Source organism: Gymnoscopelus microlampas, assembly GCF_963454915.1.
Source record: "Gymnoscopelus microlampas genome assembly, chromosome: 1".
Classification (NCBI taxonomy): Eukaryota; Metazoa; Chordata; class Actinopteri; order Myctophiformes; family Myctophidae; genus Gymnoscopelus; species Gymnoscopelus microlampas.
In genome coordinates, this window is record NC_139962.1 from 53462306 (window position 1) to 53477208 (window position 14903).

Below are 14903 nucleotides of genomic sequence, written 5' to 3' on the forward strand. Positions count from 1 at the left end.
ATAGAGAAAATAGCCTATCTACAAGCTCTTGATCTAAAAGTGTCTTTTCACCAAATTTTCGCCTTTGGTTTTGCAGAATGTTCGTCTACTATGACATGCCCAGAATAGGGTTACTAGGGTTCATGTGGTGTAATCAAATTCTCAGAATAATTGTCTTTATAAGAATCAAGAACTAGAACTATTATTTCGTCTCTGTCGGCTGGAAACCTCACATCTGTTACTTTCCAAAACTTTTCAAGATTCAAAGATTTATTTTGTAGCAGATCGACAAGTAGCAGATCTACAAGCTCAAAACGCACTGTTTCGCACCGCGTTTAGAGCTTGTGTATCCGCTAACTTTGATACTTTTGTGTGACGCTGTAGCATGATGAAGTAGGGCATTAATGTACATAAAAAAACACAGTGTCTGGTGTTTGTACCCACCCGTCCATGAAGTCATTGGCTCTCTGTTCGGCAGCGATGGCCTTATCGTCCGGCCGCCCCACGCGCTCTAAGAAAACCAGTTTAGGGTCTGCACGGATGGTGTTGTACTTCTCATAGCCTGCAATCACATAAGAGGAACGACGTGGTTAAAACGGATAGCGCATTGGAAGCCTTCCATGCATATGGCATGACCTTCAGAACATAGTCTATGCAACCTGGACAGTTTCCCACACAGGCAGGCACACTGCGTACATGTCATGGATACTGATAGGATATGGAAAACTCCTCCATGTGTGTAACTTCATATGAGGAGCGCCGTTCCAATGTGACATCTGTTACTTCATGAATGCCACGCCATGCTCTTACAAAATGCTAACAAGATGACACGTAGCGACATTATTATTGGGTATATTCCAGAGATAATGACTGACAAACGTCTCTATGTCTATGTCTTCCTCCTCCAGGTCCCCAGTACCACGATACGCACCATGGGGAACCGGGCGGTTCTGCTCGGCAGCACCGGAACAGTCTTCCTATCAATTTAGGAGCACCGCAGTCCCAGGACTCTTTTAAAACAGGCTTAAAAACTTTTTTATTTTGGAAGGCCTTTTTGTGTTAAAATGTTGTGTAACTACTGTCAATATCCTTTTGTGCTTGAACATTTTAAACCCTGCTTTTAACCTTCTATGATTGATTACATTTTTTAACTATGTAGCACTCTGAGATTCCCTGTGAATGAAAAGTGCAATGCAAGTACAATAATAATATTATTATTATTATTATGTAATGACGTCATCCCAAAAGTGGACATAATGCGGCATTTTGGAATTACATCTACAATATAAAAATTATCTCAACTGTTTTTTTTTTGCTTAATAGTTCTCAGTACTGTGGCAACTGTAACATTTCCCTTTTTCAATGAAGTCAGACAGCCTGCCCAGTCGCCTAGGGCCCTGGAGGAGACTCACCATGTTTGTACACCCCCAGCAGCAGACACTTGTCAGCGATGGCATCCCACCACAGGGCTGGAAGCTCCGAGTTGTCTGGCTCTGGTACCCAGATCTTCACCTCACTGAAGGGGAGAGAGAGAGTTAGTCAGAGAGGGTTACATAACATAGACACCTCATAGGGGCGGGGTTCAGGGTTCAAGTTTAGACTATTTTAAACTTTGGCTATTCGAAAGTAGCAGATCTATGCGACACGTTGTGAGCTATTTCTTTTACATTTTGAAAAATCTTGAAACATTTTTGGACACAAATCTTCTCTTATGGGCCGTCTTAAAAATATTTTATAAAAGGGGTCCATGGCCAAATATATATCAATTTGGGAGTAGAGCCACTGCTTTAGTGTTTACACAAATCTTATGAAGCTTGCTTCAGAGACTTCAAAAGCCTGATTTATACTTAGCTGCATGCCAGTGTACGGAGTGTAGCAGCAGATCTACTCAGATGATAGACTAAGCAGAAGATTTACAAGCTCACAAGGAGTCGCATTGTGACGTGTTGTGAGCTTATGGTCCAGCTATTTTTGGCTACTACACTGGTGCGCAACCAAGTATAAATCAGGCTATAGAGCACTAGGAGGAGAACAGGGTTATAATGCCTGCTTGAGTTCAGTTTCTGCAGCAGGTCAGGTCTGCAAGGTTTAGTCAACCGTCTAAAAAAGGCGCCAATGTGAATCCTGTACTGTATATCCATGTACAGTATTCTGCCGGTGGTGTGTGCTGTCGGGCAGAAACCTCTTATCTCCATATTTTAACTTTCTTTCCCCGTAAATGAATGCCCTACTTTGTAATACTACAGTGCAACACAAAAGTAGCAAAAATGGCAGATCTGCAAGCTCAAAACGTGACACGTTTTGAGCTTGTAGTTCTGCCATTTTTGCTATTTTTGAATTTGAATCCTGAAAAGTAACAGTTTTGGACACATTGCACCAGACAGCAATGAAGTGTTGTATTGTTTTAGGTCGAGCTGTCACGTCACCACTGGCCTTTGTATGCCTCCTTACTTGGCAATGAAGGTTCTGCTTTTATACAGCACAACAAGTACGGGGTTATAACCCCTCTGAAAGGACATGTTATGTGGTATAATGTGGCCACTGTGGAAATGGGTCATTGTTTCTGTTCAAATCCCCCAAAATTGAGCCCAATGGCTAAAATGTTTCCTGGACACAACTTATAACAGAAAGCAATAGGATTACATCAGCAACATTTTAAAACAAATATTGTTTTCATGCTATCGGGACTCACCTTCAATTTAAGCTCAAGAAATGTTTCACACTATTATATAATACCTTTATTAGAAGGATAAACCCCTTGAGATGCATCATCTCGTTTTCACATACATATTAGAATAAAGACTGTTCTCATCACTGACAGCCTTAGTGAGCTATCATACTGTAGGTAATACAGTCATTTACATACTAAATAAAACCATTATACAAATAATGATTATTAGCAATTGATACATATTTGACCAGCAGGGGGAGCTCTGCAGCTAACTTTCTGTTCTCAAGTAGTCTGACTGACTTCAACAAGTGGCATGTTTGTCTCTCCATCAACATCACAAAGTTTAAACTCAATTCCACTGTATTTGACAAGCAGGAGACACAGAAACTGAACAGCACAGCCAGTAAAACCTATTAGTCCTCTGAAAGTTAATTATTTGACTGGTTGTTGGTAGTGTATTTCTACATAGGTTCATACAGTCTTTTCAGTTGCACAGTATACCAGTAGCTGGGGATAATCTACACACAAATACACAAAGTATTCTCTTTCTTACATGGTTCAAATCCTTACAGTGGCATTGGTTAGAGCAGTTTAAAGCAACATGTTTGGCTTCAGTACTCCCCCTTTCCCTGATTTGTGAATCCAAGCTGCACCATGTATGAGAAATACAAAAATATATCATATTGCCACAATTTCACTAGTATTGCATTAATGGTAATAGAATTTAAATAAAATCTTTGTGTGATCCTCTTTTATTACTTGTCAATAATGAAGTGTTTTTTTTTTCTTCTTTTTTTTCTCTTTTCATTCCGGTAGTGATTGTTGATTGGTTGAGCTCACCTGGCATCCACGCCGTCCAGCACCGTCTGGGCCTGGCTGCCGATCACCTCCTGTTTGAGGTAGTAGAGCATTCTGACCCGGAGCAGAACCCTGCACACAGACAAACCCAGTGGTCACCACAAAGCCTGACCGCGCACAAACGCTGAGTGAGCAGAACGCCTTTCACTCTCTCACACACACACACACACACACACACACACACACACACACACACACACACACACACACACACAGTCCCACCCCAGCCCCCACCCCCCACCACAACACACACACACACACACATGCACGCACACACAAATGTACACAGTATAAAATCCTGAGTGTTAATTTAACCACTTTTTCAACCTGGCGCCCCTATATTATCAAAATGAATACCAAAACGCTCACCCCAAAACACAGTCGCCCCGGGGCAAATCCGGCGACCTCGGAACAGTCACCACCTGGTATTCCTAAACGTAACCTCAGTAAACTATGCCTAAAACAAAACCTTTTTCCTAAACTTAACCTCAGTAAAACGGTGCCAAAACCTAACCTTATTCCTAAACTTAACCTCAGCAAAACTATGCCTAACCCTAAACTGATGTCTAACCTTATGCTCGGTAAAAAACAAATATAAGAATACAAGAACCACTGGGGGTGAGCGTGTTTTAGGATGAGTCTTCCACTTACCATCAAAACCGTTAAAGATTATCTTTTTTTTTTATATACTATAGCACAAATGGCTGCTCACAAGTTGTGAGCTGGTAGAGCGGTTTGTGGGCTTGCAGATTGGCTATTGCCCTCAATACCCTCATACCTGACTAACTACTTCTCCAACGTGAGTGACACCCACAGCCACAACACTAGAGGGTAGAGGGTACCATGATCTGGTACCGCCCAACATTTAGAACAAACATGGGAATGTCCTCTTGAAACCATCCATTAAAATATGTGAATCACTGCTTTCTTTCAAAATTGTCCTGAAAAAACATCAAGAGAGCCACAAGGAGGAGGTAAATGTAAACCCCCAACGAAAGGAGGAGTCGCTCACTATACCGCCGTTTTTTCCTTTTTCTCCGTTGTACGTGTAGTGTCTTGCATTTGTTGATGTACGTATTAATGTCTTCATTTTCCATGCTATGTTGATGAATTGAATACACAATGGAAACAAGACCACAGGACATTTTTTGTGTCATCCTTTTAGCCTTAATGTCGGACTGTACCACACACGTTTACATTTCTGGCTAATAAAGTATTCAATCAATCAAGCAATATTTTCACTCTTCATGTGATGAAGTACAGTATATAGGGCTAACTTACCTGTTACAATAACTCTGAGGATTGTACTGCTCGCACACACACACACACACACACACACACACACACACACACACACACACACACACACACACACACACACACACACACACACACACACACACACACACACACACACACACACAGTCTCTCTCTCGTTGATTACACATACGTTCATGGTTTCCCTGCAGAGCACACCATTCATGACAGCCATTCTGCACACTCAATCCATCATCTTGAGTGAAACACGTTGCTATTTCAAACTACACACTGTATAAGGACCATGTAGGGGAATTACAGTATAGCCCAGTATTTCAAAAGGCACCGTTACCATGGCAGAAATGGGGGGGGGGGGGGGGGGGGGGGGGGGAATAGAAGTGAGGCGCAGGGAAGAGTGCCACTCTCTTCAGAGAGATGTACAGTACAGTAGTTGTATTGGTTCATTAAAGTGGGGTTGGTACCAGGGGGTCCCCAGCAAAAGTAGTTGATTGACTGAAAACTTTATTAGCAGTTTGCAGAAAAAAAAGCACATGAAAGTACAGTTCAATACAAGGTCAGCTAAGAGGATTTAAAACCTAAGCGAGCCCATGGCTTGTTTCCATTGGAGTCCTTTGTACTCGAGTTAACCTAGCATAACACTTAATCCATTTATACGTTGGCTATTCAAAAATAGCAGATCTACAAGCTCACGGCGCGTCACTCTTGTGCCGCGCTGCGAGATTGTACATCTGCTATTTTCGAAAATACATAATATATATTTTTATATTTCTTTTTGGGCTTTTATGCCTTTATCGACAGGACAGTAGGCTGACAGGAAATGGGGAGAGAGAGAGAGAGAGAGAGACACGGGGAGTGACATGCAGCAAAGGCCGTCGGGATCGGGACTCGAATCCGCGACGCGCTGTCAGGCTACACTGAGCCTATACGTGCTTGGACCGACACGCCAGTGCAGTCCAGGCCATTTACGAAAGTATTTGAAAAACGGGAAACTTTATAATAATGTAGATGTATTTTATTATTATGTATATAAGGGGAGAGGGTCCGCGGGCACATATCAATTTGGGGGTCCTTGGCACAAAAAAAGTTTGAGAACCACTGCAGTATAGTGGACGGGCGGGTGGCGGGGGGTGGAAGCCCCCCCCCCCCCCCCCCCTCGGGGCTGACGAGGAGGAGGCAGCGACAGGGCTGAGTCACAGGGGACACATTAGCACTGTGTGATGCCTGGTCACACACATCACAGCCTAGCGGGGCGTGATGTGAGGAGAGAGAGAGAGAGACACGGATGATAAAGCGAGCCGCGGGATGACAGCACACAATGGCGGCACCGTACCCTGCTGTTGCGATGTCAAGCTTAACTTGAGATTTTCGCGGTGATCGCAGGGAATCATGTGTGGTAACCGCCGAATGAAATATGAGTCACCACCACACACACGCTGGAAGAATGTGACACCTGCTGTTTGGAACTTGAGGTCCTGGAGTATTAAGTCGTGTTACTCTTGAGACCATGCTCTCTATTGTTGGAAATTACAAAACGACTAGGCACCATGGCAATGATGTCTAAACCAATCAATCCGGGAACGCATGCATCTCAGTCATTTTAGATGTCTTTGGCTATTCAAAAAAATTAGCAGATGTACAAGCTCATAGCGCGGCACTCTGTGCTTGTAGAGCTGCTATTTTTGGGAAACCGTGAAAATGTGTGCAAATCTTTGAATGTATATTTTTTAAGGGAACATTAGTAAAATATTTTCCTCCAGAAGCAAAGATTTGAGTTAAAATGTAAAAAAAAAAAAAAAAGTGTTCAAAAATGTTCACAAATGTTCAATATTTTTCAAAAATAACAGATCTACAAGCTCGTAGCGTGGCAGAGATCTGCTATTTTTGAATAGCTAAAGTATAATACAGTGGTTACAGCTCAAATCTAAAAAATGACACCGATGCGTTGCCCGGATTGAATGGGTTAATCCAAAATCTCAGTCTTTTGTAGAAACATATCTCCAAATGTCACAATGACTTGATAACGATGGAATCTAAACGGATTGCGATCCACATCAACTCAATTACGTTAGTATTCAAAGATAATCGAGCCTCCCTGCAGTCCATTGTGCATTCACCGCCACTACCGTACCCACCTTTTCAAAAGATTACATAACCGTTACACAACCGTTAAACAACCTCTATTATGGAGTCTGTGGATTCTTTCTGTCTCGTCAAGTTCAGCGTCACAGCACTGCAAAGGGTCGTCTGGACTCGAACCCACTGCCGTTTTCCATTCTAACCATCTAATCATGCACTCAGATCTGGTGAATGCAGTTAACTGACCGATTATTACACTTTATAGACGTCTGAATAATAGTAAATAAAGACTATAAGTAAATGGAGGTGCATTATGTAATTAAAGGAGTAGTTCCCTTATTTTCTATCTGTTACACACCCCATGAAGCCATGAATTCATGGATACATTTCGGTTTTTGTCGCGTTCCTAAGCCAATAATTTGATGACCGGCAGAGAGATGCTAATGTCTCCGGTGGGACACTCAAAGGAGACTCTTTGTGTCTCCTGCCGGAGCCGCCGCCGGTCATCAAATTATTGGCTTATGAATGTGACAAAAACTAAAAAACAATCCATGAATTCAAGGCTCCACGAGGTGAGTGATCGAAAGAAAACATGTCATTTTGGGGGTGAACTATCCCTTTGAGTATGAGTTTAGAGAGAGAGCACGTGGTGGTATTGAAATATACAGTACAGTATGCTGAAGAGTGCTGCTTGGTACAGTACATATGGACATGATGAGAACTATTTAAAGTAATATCACCCAGATGTAGTGTCAAGTCGAACACCCGCTGCTCCAAAGCTATCAGACACACACACACACACACACGCAATGTTTTCTTTTCAGATGCAGCTCTGCTGCGTCGGTGATGAAATGCTCTCTCCCCAACTCGGTGACAATGACAAGGAAAAGAAAAACAGCCGGGACTTCTAAATGTGACGGATGGGTGTCGTGACAAAAGTCTGCAGCTGTAACAAAGTGTTGAACCGCCTCCTTCTCCTCCTCTCCCCCCCCTCTCCTCTCCTCCTACTCCACCCTCCTCCTCTGTGGGCAAGACCGCCCAGCGGCAGCTGTTGCTTCCTCTGGCTGTCAACACTCCCCTTCATCACTCTCTCTCTCTCTCCCTCCTTCTCTGTCTTTCTCTCTCTCTCCCTCTCTTTCTGTCTCCACTATACTCTCCCAGACACCACACCGACACTGTGCCTCTGTGAGTGTGTGTTCCATAAGACACACACACACACACACACACACACACACACACACACACACACACACACACACACACACACACTCACACAACAGCGGTTTGCAGATCTCCTCGCAGCAGCCAGGCACACAAACAGACAAAGTGAATCACTGAATAGTACACATTCCTTTGGAGACGAGTAGGCTTAGTATGAGTCTGTTAGAAAGACCCCCCCCCCCCTCCTCTTTGCCTTCAATCTCATACACAGAAAAAGAAAAAACCCCAACAGCCACGTAACGTCTTCCAAAACAAGCCTCAAGGGCCTCGTCACGTTTTTTTTAAAACTGCTATCTTGAGTGATATACGCTGTGTCACATTTTCCTCTGCCATAATGTTTAGACAGTGCAGATTTACCCCTCACTGATTCAGATTGACTAAAAGGCTAACTGCAGCCATCAAATAGATGGCAATCTATCAGCTTCATTGTTTTTCAGTCACATTGCTTTTGCAGTCTTTAAAGGGGTAGTTCACCCATAAAATGACTTATTTTCTATAAATTATTGTTGCATTACTAAGCCAATAATTTGATGACCGCCGGAAAGATGCTAATGCATCCGGTAGGAGACTCAAAGAGTCTCCTTTGAGTCTCCTACCGGAGAGACCGCCTGTCATCAAATTATTGACTTTGGAATGCGACAAAAACTAAAGAATCTCAAAAAAATTCAATGCTTCATGAGGTGTGTAATTGATAGAAAATAAGTTATTTTTTTGGGTGAACTACCCTTTTAAATGTCTGGGGGAAAAAAAACAGAAAGACTCCATACGGTTTATTTTTCCGTATTTCCTTACACTTTCCAGACCTGCACGCACACACACACACACACACACACACACACACACACACACACACACACACACACACACACACACACACACACACACACACACACACACACACACACACACACACACACACACACACACACACACACACACACACACACACACACACACACAGGACTCGGGTCTAAAAGTTCAATGTCGTTATGGCAATGGAAGTGCAAGTCTCACTGCGTCAGTATACATTCCTGGCGCACTGGGCAAAAAAATGCGGAGGTCAGCAAAAAGCTGAGCGGGTGTGTGTGTCCCTGTCTGGCCAAACGAGTCACACATGGCACCATCCTCTGGCTTCAGCACTACTGGGCCGCTGAGACAATGGGGAACGTTCTGTGGAAGCCACAGCGCTCTGTGCCTAAAGCCCCGTGGACACAAGCTCCTCTTTTTTAGAAAGAAGCAGCCATCATCTATTTGGGCTTTATATAACCACAAACCATTTTTCAATAGCTCCGATCTGTTTTTTTTGTCTTTCTTTTCTTTCTTTTCCTATCCCCCCTGTGTGTGTGCGTGTGTGTGTGTGTGTGTGTGTGTGTGTGTGTGTGTGTGTGTGTGTGTGTGTGTGTGTGTGTGTGTGTGTGTGTGTGTGTGTGTGTGTGTGTGTGTGTGTGTGTGTGTGTGTGTGTGTGTGTGTGTGTGTGTAAATAAAAAAGAGATCTATGATGGCCATTAGTTGGGTTGAAATCTCATTAAGATTCTTTATCAGTCGGCCGGTCAGGATGTGACGAGCATGACCATTAACGAAGCAACGAAGGACTGTCGGCTGTAATAGAGGTTTCAATGCTTCGTAATTACTGTTGCTTTGGAGGTGCCAGAGTCAGAAATCTGTGCCACGAGCAATTACAATTTCACACTGGTAAGCTTTATTCTATTACAGGCCAAGTGAATCACTGCGCTTGGTAGAAAATAATGAGCACCTGCCCGTTTCAATGATAAGATCAAAACATTAACACGCACACGCACACACACACACTAGCATCCGTATTGTGGGCATGTCACAAATAGGCAAACATTCGGCAAAGATAGGACGACCAAGAACATAAGGCATAAATACAGTATATGTGGACATTAAAGTGGAAATGGCAGCTATCTCAGCTATTTCACATACAACAAAGTATATAGGGGTTTAGGTGGTTAGAGAAGCATCAGTAAATGCCTGCTGGATCGCTGGTACAGTGGGTCTAAGGAGGTACAGTAGATAGTGATGTTTTATGAAGTTAGAGGTCAGGATAAGGAGAGATGACGTCTCTGCGTAAGGTGTTTCTAGCAGGGGATCAGCTGGGGTTTCCTTGTTATACTGGTGCTTGAGATGTCTCCTGTTAAAGGATAAAGGAGGTGCTAAAGGTGGCGTAAGAGGCAGTGGTTCCCAAAGTGGGTTTCCGGGGTTCCCTTGAAGGGGTTCCCTATGATTCGACTATTACAAAAAATGTTTGTCGACTACCTTTTTTCACTGACCAAAACTAAATAAAAATTAAATAAAAACTACGCTACGATGACTAAAACTAAGACTAAATATACTGACAATTTCGTCAACAAATAAAAACTAGACTAAAATGTTAGGGAGGGACGAGTGGAGAAGAGATCCAGTAGAACTAAAATACATTTTATGTTAGTTGTGCTCTTAAAATAGCAGATCTACAAGCTCACAACGTGAGCTTGTAGATCGGCAATTTTCAGCCATTACGACGGCATCAAGGCACCGCCATAATACATTTTAGTTGACTAAATCAACTGTAGATTTAGTTGACTATAATCTTATGATATTTTGTCAACTAAAACTAGACAAAAACTAAAACATTTCAGATGACTAAAATATAACTGAATTTTATTCAAAAGACTATGACTAAAACTAAATCAAAATCAACACTACTTCAGCACTGAGTGCGTGACTCCGAGAGTGTACCAATGGAACCAAATGGACCCCGTACGGGTCCATTTGGTTCCATTGGTACACTCTCAAGAGATATGGGGGCCTGTGGCCCTTAACGCATACCAAACTGAGGGGGTCCTTGAGATGATAACAGAGGGTTGCCTACTTGTTACAGTGGTGCTTGAGGTGTTTCTTGTAGCCGTCGTCCTGCAGCAGATGCTCTGGGTTGTGTTTCCTAATCCACTCGGCCTTGTGAATGTCAAACGTGCTGCACTGGGTCTTCATCTTCTTTCCCTTCCTGCCCCGCGGCACTGGGGTGGACAGCCCTGGTGATGATGGCACACAGAGGAGAATAAGTGTTACTTGAATTTGTTGAGAGGACACACGATTTGACAGTGGTGGAAGAAGTACTCAGATATTTTTACTTAAGTAAAAGTAGCAATACCACCATGTAAAAATACTCTGTTACAAGTAAAAAAGGCCCATGTTCAAAATGTTACTTCAGTAAAAGTACAAAAGTATTGGCAAAATATACTTTTGCTTGAAAATAGCAGATCTTGTCATCTTATCATGAGGTTAGCCTGTCAACTTTTGTGTACCAACTATCTATGCATTCAGAATGCCAAATCAAATCAGATGTGTTTAATTTATGATGCCAGCATGAACATAGAGGCCGTTAGCTGTACCTTGCACATTCTTTGCTGACCCATGTGTACCCATGCTGGTTTTAAAGGTGCCAGATGCCACACCCACATTTCTGCTATGTCATTGACTTCCACCTTTTTTTTTGGGGGGGTGGCTTTTATGCTTTTGTTTGACAGGACAGTAGGCTGACAGGAAATGGGGAGTGACATGCAGCAAAGGCCGTCGGGAGTCGAACCCGGGACGCGCTGTCTGTCTACAATGAGCCGCCTAGGTGCCTAGACCGCTACGCCAGCGGTCCAGGCCATTGGCTTCCACCTTACCGTGTGGCGGGTGTTTGGCCACCATATGTTTGTTTCTACCATGACGTAACCGATGTATTAATGTTATTGATTGATTGAATACTTTATTAGACAGAAATGTAAACAGCACGAGGTAGAGTCAGACATTAGGGCAAAAAGGATAACACAAAAAAAGTCCTGGGGACTTGTTTCCATTGTGGTCCTATGAATTCAGTAGGTTTCTATTTAACCAATAATCCATTTTCTGTTTCTGCTCACTCTGTTCATGCACTGCACTGTATATACCCGTTCCTAGACCCGCCTCTGCATGCAACCATCCACCTTATCTATCTGTTGCACAACTGCATGTGTAACTGTATTTGCGGAGTGATATTTGCACCCTGCAGGTCCATGTCAAACGGATTTTGTTGCTCTGACACCACATTGGACCCAACTCAGTGTAAACTAGACCAATGGTTCTCAAAGTGGGGTCTGGGGACCCCCAGGGGTCCTTGAGGGGGTTGCAGGGGGTCTCCAGCTAAAAATGAGGAACGCTTTAAACACTTTAACACAATTTCATTCTTCGCCTATTCTAAAATAGACAATTTACCGCTCCGAGGTCACCGTATTTGACCCCGGGGCGAGTGTATTTTGGGGCGAGCATTCTAACGTATTCACTGAACTAGAGCTGGTCTCTCACCCAGGTGGTTTTGTAGCTCCTTGGTCTGTCCGTCCTCGGTGGGGGCAATCAGGTCCCACATGAAGCTCTTGATCTTGTCGTCCCCGCGGTAGTGCACCAGGCAGTAGGCCAGCAGGGCCCTGCAGATGGACTCCACGTCGTGCTCGCTCAGCTGCTTCTTAAAGCGTCCGTGGTTGAGAACGTCCTTCCAACGACCCCACCTGGGCGACACAAGGGTGTATACAGGTTAACCATTTTAACCCTGGTGTAACTCATTTGGGCATGACGCAAAAAAAAAACACAAAACGTTACAATGAGCGTTTTGAGCGTGTAGATCGGCTATTTTCACTTATTTTGAAATGGGTTAAACCTGAAGGTCTATACGGGATTAGCTTCACTGCTGGGTGCCGAATGGTGAAATAACTGACTCGTTGACCCAGATCTATTAGTAATTGCAGAGGAAATGTGTGAGGTTGACAGACTACAATTTAGTTTGACATTTAAATGTGTGTCTGTAAGATTAAAACATTGTACTGTATTATAGAAGAGTAAATGCAGGAACAACAAAATGGCAGAGACTTAAATTTCACACCCACTGGGGATTAACGTGGTTATTATAGGTCATACAGCCATGAAACCATTCAAGTTATGAAGGACCAAGGGTAAAAAAAAATCCAAATGTAGTCTACTGCAGGGGACTTCAATGTTTTTCAGTGTTGCAGATTAAACTTTTTCATAGATTTCATAGATGGCTTCGTAGACTTGTTTGACAGCACTGTCATCAGTGTTAGATTCATGTTAATGTGGATTTTCAGATATTTAACAACTTAAATGCTCAATACTTCACCTTTGGCTCTGTACTTGGTCAGTTCTTTTTTCCCTCGACACTTAAACACTTTTTGCTTTAAGTTCTCCTCAGAATAGGGATGCTAGCATCCCTATTCAAGTGGTTAATGTAAAAAAATTAAAAATATATCCTATCACACAAATATTTGGCGGCCCCCCTGTAGTAACTCTGAGGGCCCACTAGGGATCCCGGACCTCCTGTTGAAGACCACTGGTCTACTGTATGTTTACCCCATTCTTCAAAGACAACAGAGCCAAAGTGACGGTCTCCTGTATGTACAGTACATAACTGCAGTTATGTACTGCTAGTAGTAGTGTGTGTGTTTAAACAGCTTACCCATACACCAGCAGGTTCTTCTCCACCCTGAAGCACTCTGTGCGTCCGTAGCTGTTGAGGCGGTCGTGGGTTCGCCTGAGTTTGGGTTTGGTTTCATCGTTTTCACTTTCGCCGTCAGACAACTCCGCCAGCTCGTCCTTGGTGGCGCTAAACGGACGCGTCTGCTTCCTCACGCGTGGCGTGTCAATCACCAGGCTGTTCTGTAGGGTTGGTAGAGCGAAGATGAGGATATTAATATAGTCTGGTATGCTTCAGTATTTTTTGTTTACTACAGTTATGTAAGTGCAGTATGCCTGGTTGAAAGCCAGATTTCCTACATCAAAAACATAAAGTGAGCAGCAGTGAGCAAATAACAAAATAACTAATTCAAAAGAAGATGAGATCTTGTAACTTGCAGAAAGAAACAGCTACAAAGCAAATTTGATGATCATGGTGCTGCATTTCTTAACTAAATTATCGTCCTCAACACTGATCATTACAGTATATATTATTATTACATGATGTTACTGATGTATGCTGTATGTGACCAGTGTCTGATTCTGCCAATTTCTTCTCTCTTATAATTGAGCGATAAAGGACTTCCCCACACACAATAATAGGGGATTATTAAGTACTAACTCACAACTAGCACCGATGCTGTTGGCATTGCTACAATTACAACCACCCATTACTCCATGAACTACCATTAGCCTACTACTACCAGTACCACTATTAATAGCACTACATGGGCAAGGCAAGTGTATTTGTATTTTGTATACATTACTATACAATACTAAACAATTAACACAATATGTAAAATGATGATGTGCTAGTAATACTGTTCCTGTTGTTGTACATACTGCAAACCAGGTGAAGAAATCACAGAGCAATTTGCTTTTATACGAAATATATCCGATACCATTAAGATTTTATGGCAGATGCTTCTGAACATATTGCTAGTTTGACCACTTCAAATGCTCTAATTTTAAGATAATAACCGAAAATAGCCGATCTACAAGCTCTCAATGCGTCGCAGACGCATTGAGAGCTTGTAGATCGGCTATTTTCAGTGCACAACATGATTCGATAGAAGACATAATGGCTTCTATGGAATCCAAATGACTGAAATCAGTCGTGGCGACTGAACTTTAATCCATGTGTATACGACAATTTAAGAAATATTAACTGAAACATCGGTTCTTTGTCGCTAAAATGCTGGATTAACTTTCATTGTACTGTAAAGAAAATTAATCAGCTTTCCTTCTTTCATACACAATGGCATTTAAAGGCATAAAAGGGCATTTCAAAAGAAATAAAGAATAAAATAGAAAAATGGAAGAGGCACTACT

General features: G+C 42.7%; 1 protein-coding gene across 6 annotated transcripts in view; it reads right to left on the minus strand.

The window, feature by feature from the left end:
* The window catches only part of chd9 (chromodomain helicase DNA binding protein 9), a 156542-nt gene that overhangs the window by 19700 nt on the left and 121939 nt on the right, over nt 1-14903 (minus strand). For all 6 annotated transcript variants that reach the window (XM_084062463.1, XM_084062461.1, XM_084062462.1 and 3 more), the window contains 6 exons: nt 13576-13775; nt 12414-12613; nt 10957-11116; nt 3491-3580; nt 1392-1495; nt 424-541 (listed from right to left, as the gene is read on the minus strand). In XM_084062463.1, the coding sequence (XP_083918589.1) occupies nt 424-541; nt 1392-1495; nt 3491-3580; nt 10957-11116; nt 12414-12613; nt 13576-13775 (872 nt within the window). The remainder of the gene's footprint in view (nt 1-423; nt 542-1391; nt 1496-3490; nt 3581-10956; nt 11117-12413; nt 12614-13575; nt 13776-14903) is intronic.